Here is a 14,382-nt window from a genome sequence, read left to right as displayed (position 1 = left end):
AGAGAGATGGCCAAACACTGAATGATGATGACATCAGAGCCTTCATCAATGCAGTGACATCAGCAACCATGCAGGACAGTCAGATAGGTACAGAACACGCCCCTCAAAGCATAACTCTAAGCTGTGGGTCCTTTTAAAGCTCAAGTAACACAGAGGGTCCCTGGACCCCACTTTGAGAACCACTTGTCTAGCTTCCCCAAAACTAGCCTGGCCCAGCCAGCGTGCTTTCTGCTCTAGAAATACAGACCTATTATCCAGCACTTGGAGCAAGTCCTGTAGGCCGTGTTGGGACCCCAGAAAAAGTGCCTAGAAAATGAATTTCGTTCCCGTGTCATGGGCACTACTCATTCAATGCATTTTTTCATAGATAATACCCTTCTGGACTTTGGGTTAAAAGTTCTACTCATAATATCCTGCAGTATTTTGTCACAGGCCAGAAATGTATATAAAAGCGAAATGTATAAAAAAACGAAAATCTTGTGCTGCTGTTTTTGCTTGTAAAATGTGTTATATTGATGTTGGCAACACAAAATCTTTATATGTCATAAATACATATACCTATCATCTGAAACAAGTACTGGTGCCTTAGTTTACTCATATGTGAATCTAGATCATGAAATGTAGCAAACTTCAATTAACGTTATTGGCACCCAGCACAATGAAACATACACATGACAAAATTTGGCCCGGATGTAGCCCAGGGCATGCGCCCGAGCCTGTGACCTTCGCGGTCGCCATGGCGGCCAAATCCAATATGGCTGCCACCTAAAACAGTTTTGGCTGTAACATTTGAACCAGATGAGCTACAAATGCGGTGTCTATTTATTTAGTTATTTGAACATTACAAACATGTTGGAATACATATCATTACAATGGGGTGTGTCTGGTACCCTAATTTGCATTTCCAAGATGGTGGCTATGTGAAAACGAGTTATAACTTAACTTTTGACACTTTCAGTCAAGTCGATGTTACGTATTTTAATCATTAGAAACACATTGGAATGTTCCAATTCATGATTAAATCTATCTAGAACACTCAGGTTTGCCATTATGGTGTACAGCTTCATCACTGCATGCACCTAAACCATCCACTCCATGTGAGGTCCCGCGTCCCGCGAGCCCGCGTCTTCCTCACCAACCATTTGCAGCATCCTGTTGCATACGAGCATTCAAGAAGAACACATCATTCAGTGCATCAGAGTAGTCAGACCAGTCCAACGACCTGTGTACGAAATCCCCTCACTCTCTAGCTGAGAGTGGGGTGGAGTGGGAGCTGATCACCTCATTCCTCCTCTAGTGGTGGGTGGGGCCCTATACTAATTACTAGTTAGGCACACCTGCGGCTGGCCTACATAGGCCCAGGTGGTAACCTCACAAACATTTTGCCCTCGATCAGAGAAGTACTGTGGGAACCCTGACAGTTGTGCCACAAGTTTGATGCATTATGTACATGTAAGTTTGCTCCTTTCTATCTGTTGTCCTTTTCGCGTATTGTTTGCTTTATGCCCAAGTTTGTACCTTTAGTTTGCACTTCTGACTGTTATACCGTTTCTTTCTTGTGCAGTTAAAATCATCACTCCATGTCATCCTCAATAAATATATACCATGTGAAACCACAAGCCAGTCTGGTCCTTGTGCTCTAATAGGCACACTGGTGTAAGGGTGATATACAACCAGCAAATACCCTTCTTACAACCATACAATTCTTTCAACCTGTTTAGGTGCACTCGGAAACTAGAAACTTGTAGTTGTCTACATTCTCCACTAACTCAGCATTTATGTTGGAGGTACCCTCTTGGTCATGTCATAGTCCACCACCATCTCCTTGGTCTCGCTAGCATTGAGCCATGCATGCTCAACAGTGTTGTGACCTGAGATGGAGGGATGCAGCTGACCACTGCAATGTCATCTGAAGAATTCTGCAGGTGACATGTCTTGTAGTTGAAGCAGATGTCAGATGTTTATAGACAAATTCAGAAACGGGTCTCATGGTCGCAGCTTACGTATTCTACTACAGTGAGCGGTAGAGTGACTTGCCTCAAGTCAAACGTTACTCTTTTACCTGCTTTTTACTAACACTAACATTACAAAGATGCCCAGAACATCGAGTTGAACCTGTTTAGTTTATGGCTGCTCCAACAGCAGTGGCAACATTCCAAAAAGAAAAACAATACGGAATGTCAAAATATCCACCGTGGGGTCTGAGACCAGAGCCATTGAGTAATGGTTGAGACGAAGCAGTGATGCTTAGTATGCTAAGCATTTAAAGTAGCATCTAAATGACTCAATGGCTCTGGTCTCAGACCCCGCGGTGGATATTTTTACATTCTTGCCTTTTAGCAAAAATAACTATAATAACAGGCTTAGATGGGCTGTCCTTTCGAGGTATAGTGTGTGACAAGCCGAGATGTTGCTTGAGATGGGCATGTCAATGCTTTCGAGGAACGTGACAACTTGTTGCTCAAGTGTTTGTAGCTCATGCTCAGGCGCATGACAAACAAGATATAATCTCAGAGGTACATGCATTTATTCAAAAATAAAAAACAGAACAAATGGCAAACAAAGATCTTTAGCATTCGCAGGAGTAACATTATGGAACAGCCTCAATAAAGAGGTAAAATTAAGCAGCTCATTACATTTATTTAAAAAAACTCTTAAAAACAATATGATAGACAATTACAAAGTGGATTGATATCAAAAGAATAACCAAAATACTCCTTCCTCCTTTGCGTTTATCATTATCATTATTATTATTATTATTTTTTTTGTCCTTTTCCGTTTTTTTGTTTGTATGTTTTGTTTTTGTTTTGTCTTGTTTTTGTTTTGTTATGCTTGTTTTGTTTTTCTGTCTGTTTTGTGTTTTTTGTTGTATCTTCACCTTTTTATAGCTATTTTGAATATTAAAATGGCTGGCATTATAAGCTGAGGCTTCTGCCAAACACTCCCTTTTGGTCAACAAAAAAATAACCCTGAATACATATAAGGTGTGTTTATTTTAAATGACCAATAAACTTGAACTTGAACCTATGTCGGACCAAAGTATAGTAACCATTAACCCATTCTGACCTGAGATCAGATTCTAAAAATGTCTATTACATCCTGACAGTTTCATTATTAACCCATTCTGACCTGAGATCAGATTCTAAAAGTGTCTTTGATTTTTCAAAAATAGCAGACCTACAAGCTCGTATCGCGCCACTCGGTGGCGCGATACGAGCTTGTAGATCTGCTATTTTTCAATAGCTAAAGCATGACATGATGCCGACACCAAAATGGGTGCCCGTTCAGAATGGGTTAAATGTAGGGGTGTGTGGTAACAATTTGATAGATTTGTAGCCTTTGTGGGCTGAGGTGCACTGCTTTTCTTTTCTACCTTTCATTACACAGTAGGCCTAGGTTGTGACAATTTCTATGTATGAAATATAAGCTTTTGGCTAAATTTAATCACTTAAGTTGAAGCATTTTCTTTAACAAATTTGCTACATTTCATGATCTAGATTCACATATGAGTAAACTAAGGCACCAGTACTTGTTTCAGATGTTGGGTATATGTATTTATGACATTTGAGAAAGATTTTGTGTTGCCAACATCAATATAACACATTTTACAAGCAAAAACAGCAGCACAAGATTTTCAAAAAATACAACCACAAGTGAAGTATGCTGATACAGATACAGTACTGTATATAATCTAATGTACTTAAATACTAGTTGGTTACTGCCATGGCCTTTGACCTTCCAGGGGCCATGCTAATGGCCATCTGGCAGAAAGGCATGGTGGCCACGGAGACCCAGGCCCTCACCAGGGAGATGATGCTGTCGGGGGACGTTATGTCATGGCCGAAGGAATGGGCGGGGATTGTTGTTGACAAGCACTCGACAGGTGGAGTCGGAGATAAAGTTAGCCTGGTGTTAGCACCTGCGCTAGCGGCCTGTGGCTACAAGGTACATACAATACATTATACATTCTACACACTGAGGTCTCGCTACAATTTCTGAACATTCAGTCAACATTCTTTTGCATGTTTGCGTGTGTGTGTGCGTGCGTGCGTTTGTGTGCGTGCGTGTGTACATATGAGGTCCCTATGATAAGTGGCCGTGGCTTAGCGCATACAGGTGGAACTCTGGACAAACTGGAGTCTATACCAGGATTCAACGTTTACCTGACTGCAACACAGGTAACACACGAAACAAACAACCACCTTCATGAAAATTGTGCTTGCAATCTGCCTGATTTTCAGCAGAATTTGTGATATTTTGTCGCAAAGACTTTTATTTGGTGCCTTGCATTACAGATTTGTTTCACAGAAGGGGGAAATTGCATTAACATTCAAAAACAAAATAGAAGAACACAAACACATACATGTAGCCTACCATATTATTTGCATGATCCTCCCATAACCACTTAACCCCTAGACAGGAGTCATCAATATGTCCGTACGCGGACAAATGTGTACGCAAATGTCAAGTCTCCAGGTTTGCTTCAGAATGCACAAGCTGTCTTTTATAGTGTGTGGATGGAGCTTGTAGAATGTGTAGATTAAGAAAAAAGATCTGTTTTACAAACTAGAGGGGTTGTGTGTGGTGGTGTGGTGTGTTAAGTGACAATTCATGTTCAGAATGCACCTCATGCCCAGATAGAGGTGCAAATTGGCTTACAGTAGTAAATCTAACACACTTTTTTTTTTTTTTAGATATTTTTTTGCGGCTTACGCCTTTTATTGATTTTTGAAGGGACAGACAGTAGGCTGACAGGAAACGGGAGAGAGATGGGGGATGACATGCAGTAAAGGCCGTGTCGGGTCCGGGAGTCGAACCCGCGGCACACTGCGACTGGATCACCAGTCCGGTGCCCAGACCGTTACGCTACGGCCTGGGCCAAATCTAACACACTTTATCTGTCTGTCTGTCTGTCTGTCTGTCTGTCTGTTTGTCTGTCTGTCTGTCTGTCTGTCTCTCAGGTGATGGAGACATTATCCTCAGTGGGCTGTTGCATTGTGGGTCAGACAGAATCGCTGGTTCCAGCGGACAGAATTCTGTATGCCCTGAGAGATGCAACCAGTACAGTAGACAGCCTGCCTCTTATTACTGGTACTATACTACTACTATCCTTTACTACATTCATTTTATTATAGGAAGTTAAATATATTGCAAAATATTAGAGCCTGAAGACTTGATTTGAGAACTATAGTAGAAGGAATAATTCACACATACAATTTACACATGTGAACTGAATTCATTTCCACATGAGAAAAACATCAGTTGTGAGAGGCCTGCAGATTGCAGGAATGCCCAAGCCAAGAGCTTTTTTTTGATTGATTGAAATATTTATTAACAGTTTGTAGAATTTACAGTACATTTTAAGCACAAACTCAATACAAAGACTGTCAACTGTGAGTGGACGACCCAATTAAGCATTACACTTGTTTACAACAGGGTCCACATTGTTCAATTCATCAAAACATTTAGAGACATACAAATAGACACTTCTATGTAGCTAAAGAACAGAACAGGAATTCATCATATAGGAAGCAAAAAGGGAAAAGATACATATACAGTGAGGGGAAATGGGGTGGGGGGGGGGGGATTCAGATTTTACAGAGGCCAGTTTCGAATTGCAGCCATCCGTAGGTGCCCTTTGAGAGCGGTTTTGAAGGAGTCAAGGGATTCACATGTCTTAATGACTGTTGGTAGGGCGTTCCACATTTTGGTGGCATAGGAGCGAAAATAATTTAGTCCCTTGTTTGTGCCGAATCTGGGTTGTACATGGTTTGTTGCACTCCCTCTGGTGTTGTGGGTGTGGACTTCGTTTACATTAAGGAAGTATTTAGACAGGTACATGGGTATCTTGGTGGTGTATCGAATCTTGTGGACCAGACCCATTGCAAGATGCTGTACTCTGTCGTCGACCCTAAGCCATCCCAGCCTGTCAAAGTGGGCAGGGGTGAGGTGGGTTCGGGGGGTGAGGCCAAGCTAAGGCATTGGTTCAATTCTGTTCAGTGTCTGTGATGATTGGCAGTCCCTGTATCCGTGATCTGTATCCCAAGTTCCACAAGTTTGTGCATCTACTGTTGTTGGTGTTCAACAATTTCTTGTTAATGTGAACGCAATAAAGATGTTAAATGTGTCTGTCTGTCTGTCTGTCTGTCTGTCTGTCTGTCTGTCTGTCTGTCTGTCTGTCTGTCTGTCTGTCTGTCTGTCTGTCTGCCTCTGCCTGCCTGTCTGTCTGTCCAGGTTCCATAATCTCTAAAAAAGGTGCAGAGTCTCTGAATGCTCTGATTCTGGACGTCAAGTTTGGTCATGCTGCACTATATAAAGACCTGGCTAGTGCTAAGGAGCTAGCACACTCAATGGTAAATAACTCACTATATAAAGACCTGGCTAGTGCTAAGGAGCTAGCACACTCAATGGTAAATAACTCACTATATAAAGACCTGGCTAGTGCTAAGGAGCTAGCACACTCAATGGTAAATAACTCACTATATAAAGACCTGGCTAGTGCTAAGGAGCTAGCACACTCAATGGTAAATAACTCAACGATAACTTCTTATGTTTTTGTACATAACTAAACAATAAGTCTGTATTTACAAATACATATACAGTACATTGTGTATTTACATCGCCTTATGGTGAGGCTATCTGGCTGGATGATACTGATTTACTCTCTCTCTCTCTCTCTCTCTCCCTTCGTGTGTGTGTGTGTGTGTGTGTGTGTGTGTGTGTGTGTGTGTGTGTGTGTGTGTGTGTGCGTGCGTGCGTGCGTGCGTGCGTGCGTGCATGCGTGCATGCGTTTTAGATGACTGCAGGAAATGGTCTCGGCATGTGCACAGGGGCGGTGCTCACCCGTATGGACGTTCCTATTGGCCGATGTGTCGGCAACAGTCTGGAGGTGATGGAGTCACTGGAGGCACTGAAGGGACGCGGCCCCCCCGACCTCATGGAGCTCGTCACAACGCAGGGTGACACATCCTCACTGTCTGTCAAGTTCAACCACTTAACCCCCTACTCTTAGTCAAAGTCAAGTTCAACCACTTAACCCCCTACTCTTAGTCAAACGGACCCGAGCTGCTGGGTTTAACTCTGACCGCTTTTTGAGTGGTACAACCACTCCAAGGAACAGCAATGTCCGGGACTATGTGACTATGTTTAGAGTACCAGTAGGGGCAAAAGTGGCGCTGTTGTGCCAGAAACAGAGAGAGAGAAAGAGAGATAGTGTTTCACTGTTGCCTGCTAATTAGAGAGAGAGAGAGAGAGAGAGAGAGAGAGACCGGGGGAGAGGGGAGTTGCACCACTCAATTCACACGGGTGTGATTTTTCTTTTAGACCAAGGGCTCTATTTTCGTCCATGCTAAACCCCTTATCCCTAAACTTCTTCTTTTCTTTCTTCCTTTTTTTTCCTATTTTGAAAAACCTTTTTGAATAGTTAAAATAGCCAACAACGTGTCGCTGTAGAACGGCTAGTTGAACTATTCAAAAATGTTTTTCAAAATAGTAAAAAAAGAAGAAGAAAAAAAAAGAAAAAGGCAAAGGCAAAGAAGGGCTTTTTAGCTTGGACGAAAATATAGCCCCAAATGTCTTCGTCAACAATATAGCCAAACTATTATTTATAGCTAATGTTCCCCCCAGAATATGGATGCTGGGGGTCAGGCGGCTAATTTAACAAACCATCCATGTTACATTTGCGATCTCTCAGAGTTAAGAGTGGTGGAAAGTAACTAAGTACATTTACTTAAGTACTGTACTTAAGTACAATTTTGAGATATTTGTACTTTTTCTCAGAGGAAGATATTGTACTTTTACTCCACTACAATTATCTGAGAACTTTAGTTACTAGTTACTTTGATCATTATTACAAAACATACACAATAACCACAGTAACCCTATAGACATTTAGGCCATTTGAAAATAGCCGATCTACAAGCTCACAATGCGATCTACAAGCTCACAATGCGTCGCATACTTTACGATCTACAAGCTCACAATGCGTCGCATCATTTAAATAGCCGATCTACAAGCTCACAATGCGTCGCATCATTTAAATAGCCGATCTACAAGCTCACAATGCGTCGCATCATTTAAATAGCCGATCTACAAGCTCACAATGCGTCGCATCATTTAAATAGCCGATCTACAAGCTCACAATGCGCCGCATAGTTTTCAAAAGATATTTATACATTTGAAAACATGAAATGGGACATTCTGCATAACCAGTACTTTCTACTTTGGGTACTATTAAGTAGCCTACATTTTGAAGCCAATACTTTTGTACTTTTGTACTTTTGTACAAATGTTGAATTCCAGACTTTTACTCATAACAAAGTATGTCTAGTTGTCTACATTGCAATATTGATATTTAAGTAAAACATTCAAGTAGCCTACTTTTCCCACCACTGAAGAGTGTACGCTCTCATTCCGACCTCATTACGGAACCCTAGAGCCAAATTCCAATACCCAGAATCTCGGCTACTCGCTCACTCTCACTCAGTCACTCCAGCAAGGTGGTGTTATGGTGGAATTGGTGACCTGCTGAAATATGTGACAACCGTGTAGACAATCACATAATGTAAATGTGTCCTAATGTCAATTGTTGCAGTTTGTTCATTAGCAGAGTTCAACCTAACTGTATTTAGGCCATGTATTTAAAGACTTCCATGTAATAGTTGTGTGAACAAGATGGTCACATATTTGGCAGGTCACCAATTTCACCGTCATTTGCCATGCTGGAGTGAGCGAGTGTGAGTGAGCGAGTGGCCGAGATATTGGGTATTGGAATTTGGCTTAGCAGTCCTGTACCAGGGGTGATTCTGTGTCTATGCACTCCTATATGTAGGAGGCATGTTGATGATGATGTCTGGCAAGGTCTCCAGCCAATCAGAGGGTAGTAAGCTGATCTCTGAGGCTGTGACTGGTGGAGCCGCTCTGTCCAAGTTCCAGGCAATGATGAAGGCTCAGGGAGTAGCCAATGAGGTGGCTCAGTCATTATGCTCCGCCCACACCGATTATCATAGGATTCTGAGGAAGGCTGAGCATCAAATGGAACTAAAGACTCAGACAGAAGGTATATATATACATAATACATCAATATGTACATACACGGGAGACATTGGGACTGGCAAGGGGGGTTGGGGGCTGGTCTAAAGCGCATTGAGCGTAATGTAATTTTGTTGGTGTTGGGCCGAAACTATCTCCAAATTTGATCTTTTTATAATCTTTATTAATAAATGATTGATTGATTTATTGATTGAATTATTTATTAGCAAGTTAGTTAACAGTAGGGCCTACATATACTGTAGTAGTGGTAGTACAGGGCGGCGGTGACTCAGGGGTAGAGTGGCTGGATGTTCGAACCCGGGCTCCCCCAGAGTTAGTGTCAAAGTGTCCTTGAGCAAGACACTACACCCCAATTGCTCCTGATGTGCTGGTTGGTGCCTTGAATGCCGCCATCAGTGTATGAATGTGTGTGTGAATGGGTGAATGTAATGCACAATCTATGTAAAGCGCCTTGGATAAAGGCGCTATATAAATACACCATTTACAGTTAAATGTTATGCTAAAAGGCTAAAACAGCACCAGGTAGCTTGTCTACAATAGCTCCATGACCTTGCACCATCACCTTGTAAATTATGTTCACTATTTCTGTGGCTTTTAATGAAAAGTATTGACAAGCTAGCTAGAGACTAAATAATAACTACATTAGATCAATTGGAATACAGGTTTTTTTCCCCCCAACTTCTTTATCTAGAAAAGTAACTGTTTTCACCTGACGACGATATGGATATATCAGGGGGGCTGGCAGGCTGCTATGATTTCCGAGGCTCGTGGGCGTGGCTTCCCTATGCAGTCAGTAATTGGAGGCCAGTCTGTATCCACGTGGAACTCCATAATTATATCCATCATTTGGGTAGTCGACGCAAAACTCAATGTTCTGAGTGATCTTTCCAAATCGCCCCATCTCTTCCAGATAGGGTGCCGTCAATTTTGTACTTTTTCTGTATCTGTGTCTATGGAGTTAACATTACATAGACCCCCCCGGGGTCTATGTAATGTATTTCTCAGAAGGCCCAATCAAGGCCCGGGTCAAAAGGCCCACTCGAAATGACAGTGATATAGTGACATCACAATATCATCTCCTCCCCTAACACCTCCCCATTTATCATACAACGACAGCTGTGGGTGCAGCTTCAGTTCAGGTGGATCACCACCATAGACTACCACCCATCACCGCCTGCATTATAACCGGACCGCAGAAGAACATGGAGGCGTGGCCCTTGCGCCTAAACACAGGCCCACGGCCGTCTTGAGTGACAGGCTGACACTGACAGGCTGCCAGGTTAAGATTCAGGCAGGCAGATTGCGACATTACACTGTCAAGCTTCCGTTTATAACACATATATTTATTTTAGTTTGTATTTATATAGATTGATAGATAGATAGATAGATAGATAGATAGATAGATAGATAGATAGATAGATAGATAGATAGATCAAATCTAAATTGTATCTCTTGTGTGTGAAAGGTGATGATGGTCAGTTATATATAGGCAGTCATCTAGAATGCAATTTATATAAATAATATGTCAAATATTATATTATTTGAACAATGTTAAATATACATAATTATATTTATTATATTACAATAATAATATTTCAACAATGTTAAAACGGAAGCTTGTGTAATGTGGCGATCTATCTGCCTGCCTATTAACAGCACCATTCAGTCTGTGTTTAGGTGCATAAGGGCCATGCCTCCCTGTTATTTTATCTATCTGCCTGCCTATTAACAGCACCATTCAGTCTGTGTTTAGGTGCATAAGGGCCATGCCTCCCTGTTATTTTATCTATCTGCCTGCCTATTAACAGCACCATTCAGTCTGTGTTTAGGTGCATAAGGGCCATGCCTCCCTGTTATTTTATCTATCTGCCTGCCTATTAACAGCACCATTCAGTCTGTGTTTAGGTGCATAAGGGCCATGCCTCCCTGTTATTTTATCTATCTGCCTGCCTATTAACAGCACCATTCAGTCTGTGTTTAGGTGCATAAGGGCCATGCCTCCCTGTTATTTTATCTATCTGCTTGCCTATTAACAGCACCATTCAGTCTGTGTTTAGGGCCATGCCTCCCTGTTATTTTATCTATCTGCCTGCCTATTTTTTTTTTTTAAGATATTTTTTTTGCGGCTTACGCCTTTTATTGATTTTTGAAGGGACAGAGAGTAGGCTGACAGGAAACGGGAGAGAGATGGGGGGATGACATGCAGCAAAGGCCGTGTCGGGTCCGGGAGTCGAACCCGCGGCACACTGCGACTGGATTACCAGTCCGGTGCCCAGACCGTTACGCTACGGCCTGGGCCATCTGCCTGCCTATTAACAGCACCATTCAGTCTGTGTTTAAGGGCCATGGCTCCCTGTTATTTTGCGGTCGGGTTACGGTTAGAAAGCAGGCCCCGTCACCACCCACCAGGCAAACCAGACATACTTAATGAACTGGTGGGTGCGGCCACATAAAAACATAATTTTAACACTTTCTAGTTTCTGTACATTTTCTTTGAAAAACAAACTTTAATAATCATATCTGATGATCATGTTTTTGGGTAGGGGGGATCACGGCACTCATCTTTAGTATGATTAACACTGATTTGCTCTCTCTCCCTCCATCCCTGTGCGTGCGTGTGTGTGCGTGTGTGACTGTGTGTGTGTGCGTGTGTGTAGGGACGGTCAGGGACATCAGTGGGATGGTTTTAGCTGAAGTGCTACATAAGTTGGGGGCAGGGCGGACAAAGGCTGGAGAACCTGTCAATCACAGTGTGGGGGCGGAGTTACTGGTATCATTAGGACAAAATGTCAAGAAAGGTGAGGCTGTCACACCTGGTGTACTTTTTTAATACGTAAAGGTAGGGTAAGTGATATTTGTATTGTTAAAATAAGTGTTAAATGTATATTCAGTGATTTCGCTCAAAAAACCTTAGGTTTCGTTTTTGGCTGTGGGACCCAGCCTTTCGTCCAATCAGGATAGAGAGTCAAAAACGAAACCTAAGGTTTTTTGACCCCCAGAGGTTAACTGGGGACAGGGAGGAACTCCTTATATGGCCAGCACACTCTATAGTAGGGAGGATTATCACAACAAAACAAAAAAATAAGTGATATTTGAATTAAGTGAAATCACTGAATATACCTTTAAAATAAGTGTTAAATATATATTCTATATTCTGATAGTAATCATTGCTACAGTATATAGCCAAGTGTTTTTCAAGTAACAGGGGGTCTCTTTCTTAAACAGAAACCAGTGCACATTTACCAATTTTATCTATTTTATATGCAGGACAAAACAAGTGAATTTGGAATTGATCACACAAATAAATGAGCAGACACAAGCTGGTAAATGGGTTTTGGTTTGGTGGACTGGCTGAAAATGTGCACTAGATTATTATTACAAAAGGTTTTTTCTTTTTTTTTGTGTGGCTAAAATAGATTATTATTATTTAGGATCCAAACACTTTCTGGGAGGTCACTTCAATTTTGACCCTCTCAAAACTATTCTTGCATCTATTTCTGCAATTTGCTAATATTTTTGAGGGGCGCTTCTATATGTCCAGCTTTGAGGATTTGTGTAAACACAAACTTTGTGTTAACACAAACATTGAATGCCATTGACAATGAATGGCCAGCTTTGAAACACAAACATTGTGTGAACATTGAAGGCGAAACATTGAGGACGCAAATTGCGATTGGCCGGAATGAGATGATCTAGGATGATAAGAGCTTGTAGTAAAGAAATTTGTAGTAGGAAGGACTGCATACAGGCTGAAATGTGTACGTTTTAATTCTCAGAGGTAAATAAAATCATGTAAAAGGACATACAATGGGTGCTCAGTGCTGGCATTTTCTTCACCTCAACTTATATCTTCGAGCCTTGCACCTATAGAAGGATTTTGTTTGAACCTGGGAGTGCTGCGGCAGTACTTTTCCCCAGGTTTTTAAGTAGCCTAGAGGGTTTATTGTCTTGGCCAAAGGCCTGAGACTTTTTTTTTTACTTTTACTTTCCACGACTCATGCTTACTCCTTCTCCTCGTGTGTGCGTGTGTGTGTGTGTGTGTGTGTGTGTGTGTGTGTGTGTGTGTGTGTGTCCAGGTGTTCCATGGCTGTGTGTGCACTATGAGCGTCCAGCTCTGAGTTCAGTCCAGATCAATCAGTTGCAGAATGCTCTCACCGTTGGAGCCCCCCGCCATGACACCCACTCACACACACTGGTGGCTGAGCTACTACTACCCTAGCCTGACCTAAGCAGAGACATTTCTGGTCTAGAGGGGCGGGTCGCGCCTCAGAAATGCGCGCACCCTGATTGGATCTCATCGATCTGTCCGTCACCCCCGGCCCCTCCTCTCCCCCCTAGTGCAGCGCTACGTCACATCATTTAGAGCGACGCCCACCCGGAAGGGTTGACTCCCACTTTTAGACTGGTTCAGCCCACGGCTTTTTCCAGGCTTTCATCTTTCGCGCAGACGAAATGAAAGCCTGGGTATCGAGGCTACTACTACCCCAGTGACACACACACACACACACACACACACACACACACACACACACACACACACACACACACACACACACACACACACACACACACACACACACACACACACACACACACACACACACACACACACACAGTAGATGCTTTTGGAATAAAATGTTTTATTTGAAACATTGTTTCCATGTTATTTGTAAAGAATCAGACCTGTCTGAAGTGAGTGGTGCAACAGCGCCCCCTGTTGGTACCCTAAACATAGGGACATACAGACATAGGGATGGACATATCACGTAGGGACATTGCTGTTCCTCAAAGTTCTGCGCACAAACAGTGTGTGTGTGCGTGTGCGTGTGCGTGTGCGTGTGCGTGTGCGTGTGTGTGTGCGTGTGTGTGTGTGTGCGTGTGTGTGTGTGTGTGTGTGCGTGTGTGTGTGTGTGTGTGTGTGTGTGTGTGTGTGTGTGTTAAGACATGCAGTCAGACCAATCACACACAGACAAAAGAAGGATACTGCCTCAGTCAACACGCTCATGGGAAAGACAACCAGCGACGTGACAGGATCTTTGGCAGATGAGGAGGGAATAACTGACAACAGGGCAGGAATATGTCATGGAGGCCATGCCTGTGTAGCAGACATTCCAGGGCATATAAGTCACATCTGCGATTCTGCATGACTGTATGCCGTAGTGGCGCCCCTCAGTGGCACCACAGTGGTCTCGATGCCCCTCCCACAACGCCCCCGGTTTCCTCCAAAAAAATAGATGCCTCATTGGCCGCTGCAGTTGTTTGGAGCGATCTGTCTCCAGCGTTAGGCGGAAGTCAAGTGGAACTAGAAAAAGTGCCCTTCTGGGCACAGGT

General features: G+C 42.7%; 1 protein-coding gene across 1 annotated transcript in view; it reads left to right on the top strand.

Moving 5' to 3' along the window:
- Positions 1-13,270, top strand: part of tymp (thymidine phosphorylase) — a gene marked incomplete at both ends in the record, with an annotated part of 13,301 nt that extends 31 nt beyond the window's left edge. The window contains 9 exons of the mRNA XM_083757380.1: positions 1-87; positions 3,743-3,945; positions 4,080-4,178; positions 4,962-5,091; positions 6,235-6,353; positions 6,797-6,959; positions 8,831-9,058; positions 11,709-11,849; positions 13,128-13,270. The exon at positions 1-87 is cut by the window's left edge and continues 31 nt beyond it. Coding sequence (XP_083613506.1) covers positions 1-87; positions 3,743-3,945; positions 4,080-4,178; positions 4,962-5,091; positions 6,235-6,353; positions 6,797-6,959; positions 8,831-9,058; positions 11,709-11,849; positions 13,128-13,270 — 1,313 coding nt within the window. The remainder of the gene's footprint in view (positions 88-3,742; positions 3,946-4,079; positions 4,179-4,961; positions 5,092-6,234; positions 6,354-6,796; positions 6,960-8,830; positions 9,059-11,708; positions 11,850-13,127) is intronic.
- Between the last annotated feature and the right edge of the window lie 1,112 nt (positions 13,271-14,382).

Source organism: Protomyctophum parallelum (genome assembly GCF_964188405.1).
Source record: "Protomyctophum parallelum genome assembly, chromosome: 22".
Taxonomy (NCBI): domain Eukaryota; kingdom Metazoa; phylum Chordata; class Actinopteri; order Myctophiformes; family Myctophidae; genus Protomyctophum; species Protomyctophum parallelum.
The sequence above is the reverse complement of the archived record's forward strand: the minus strand, read 5'-3'. Positions and strand labels throughout refer to the sequence as shown.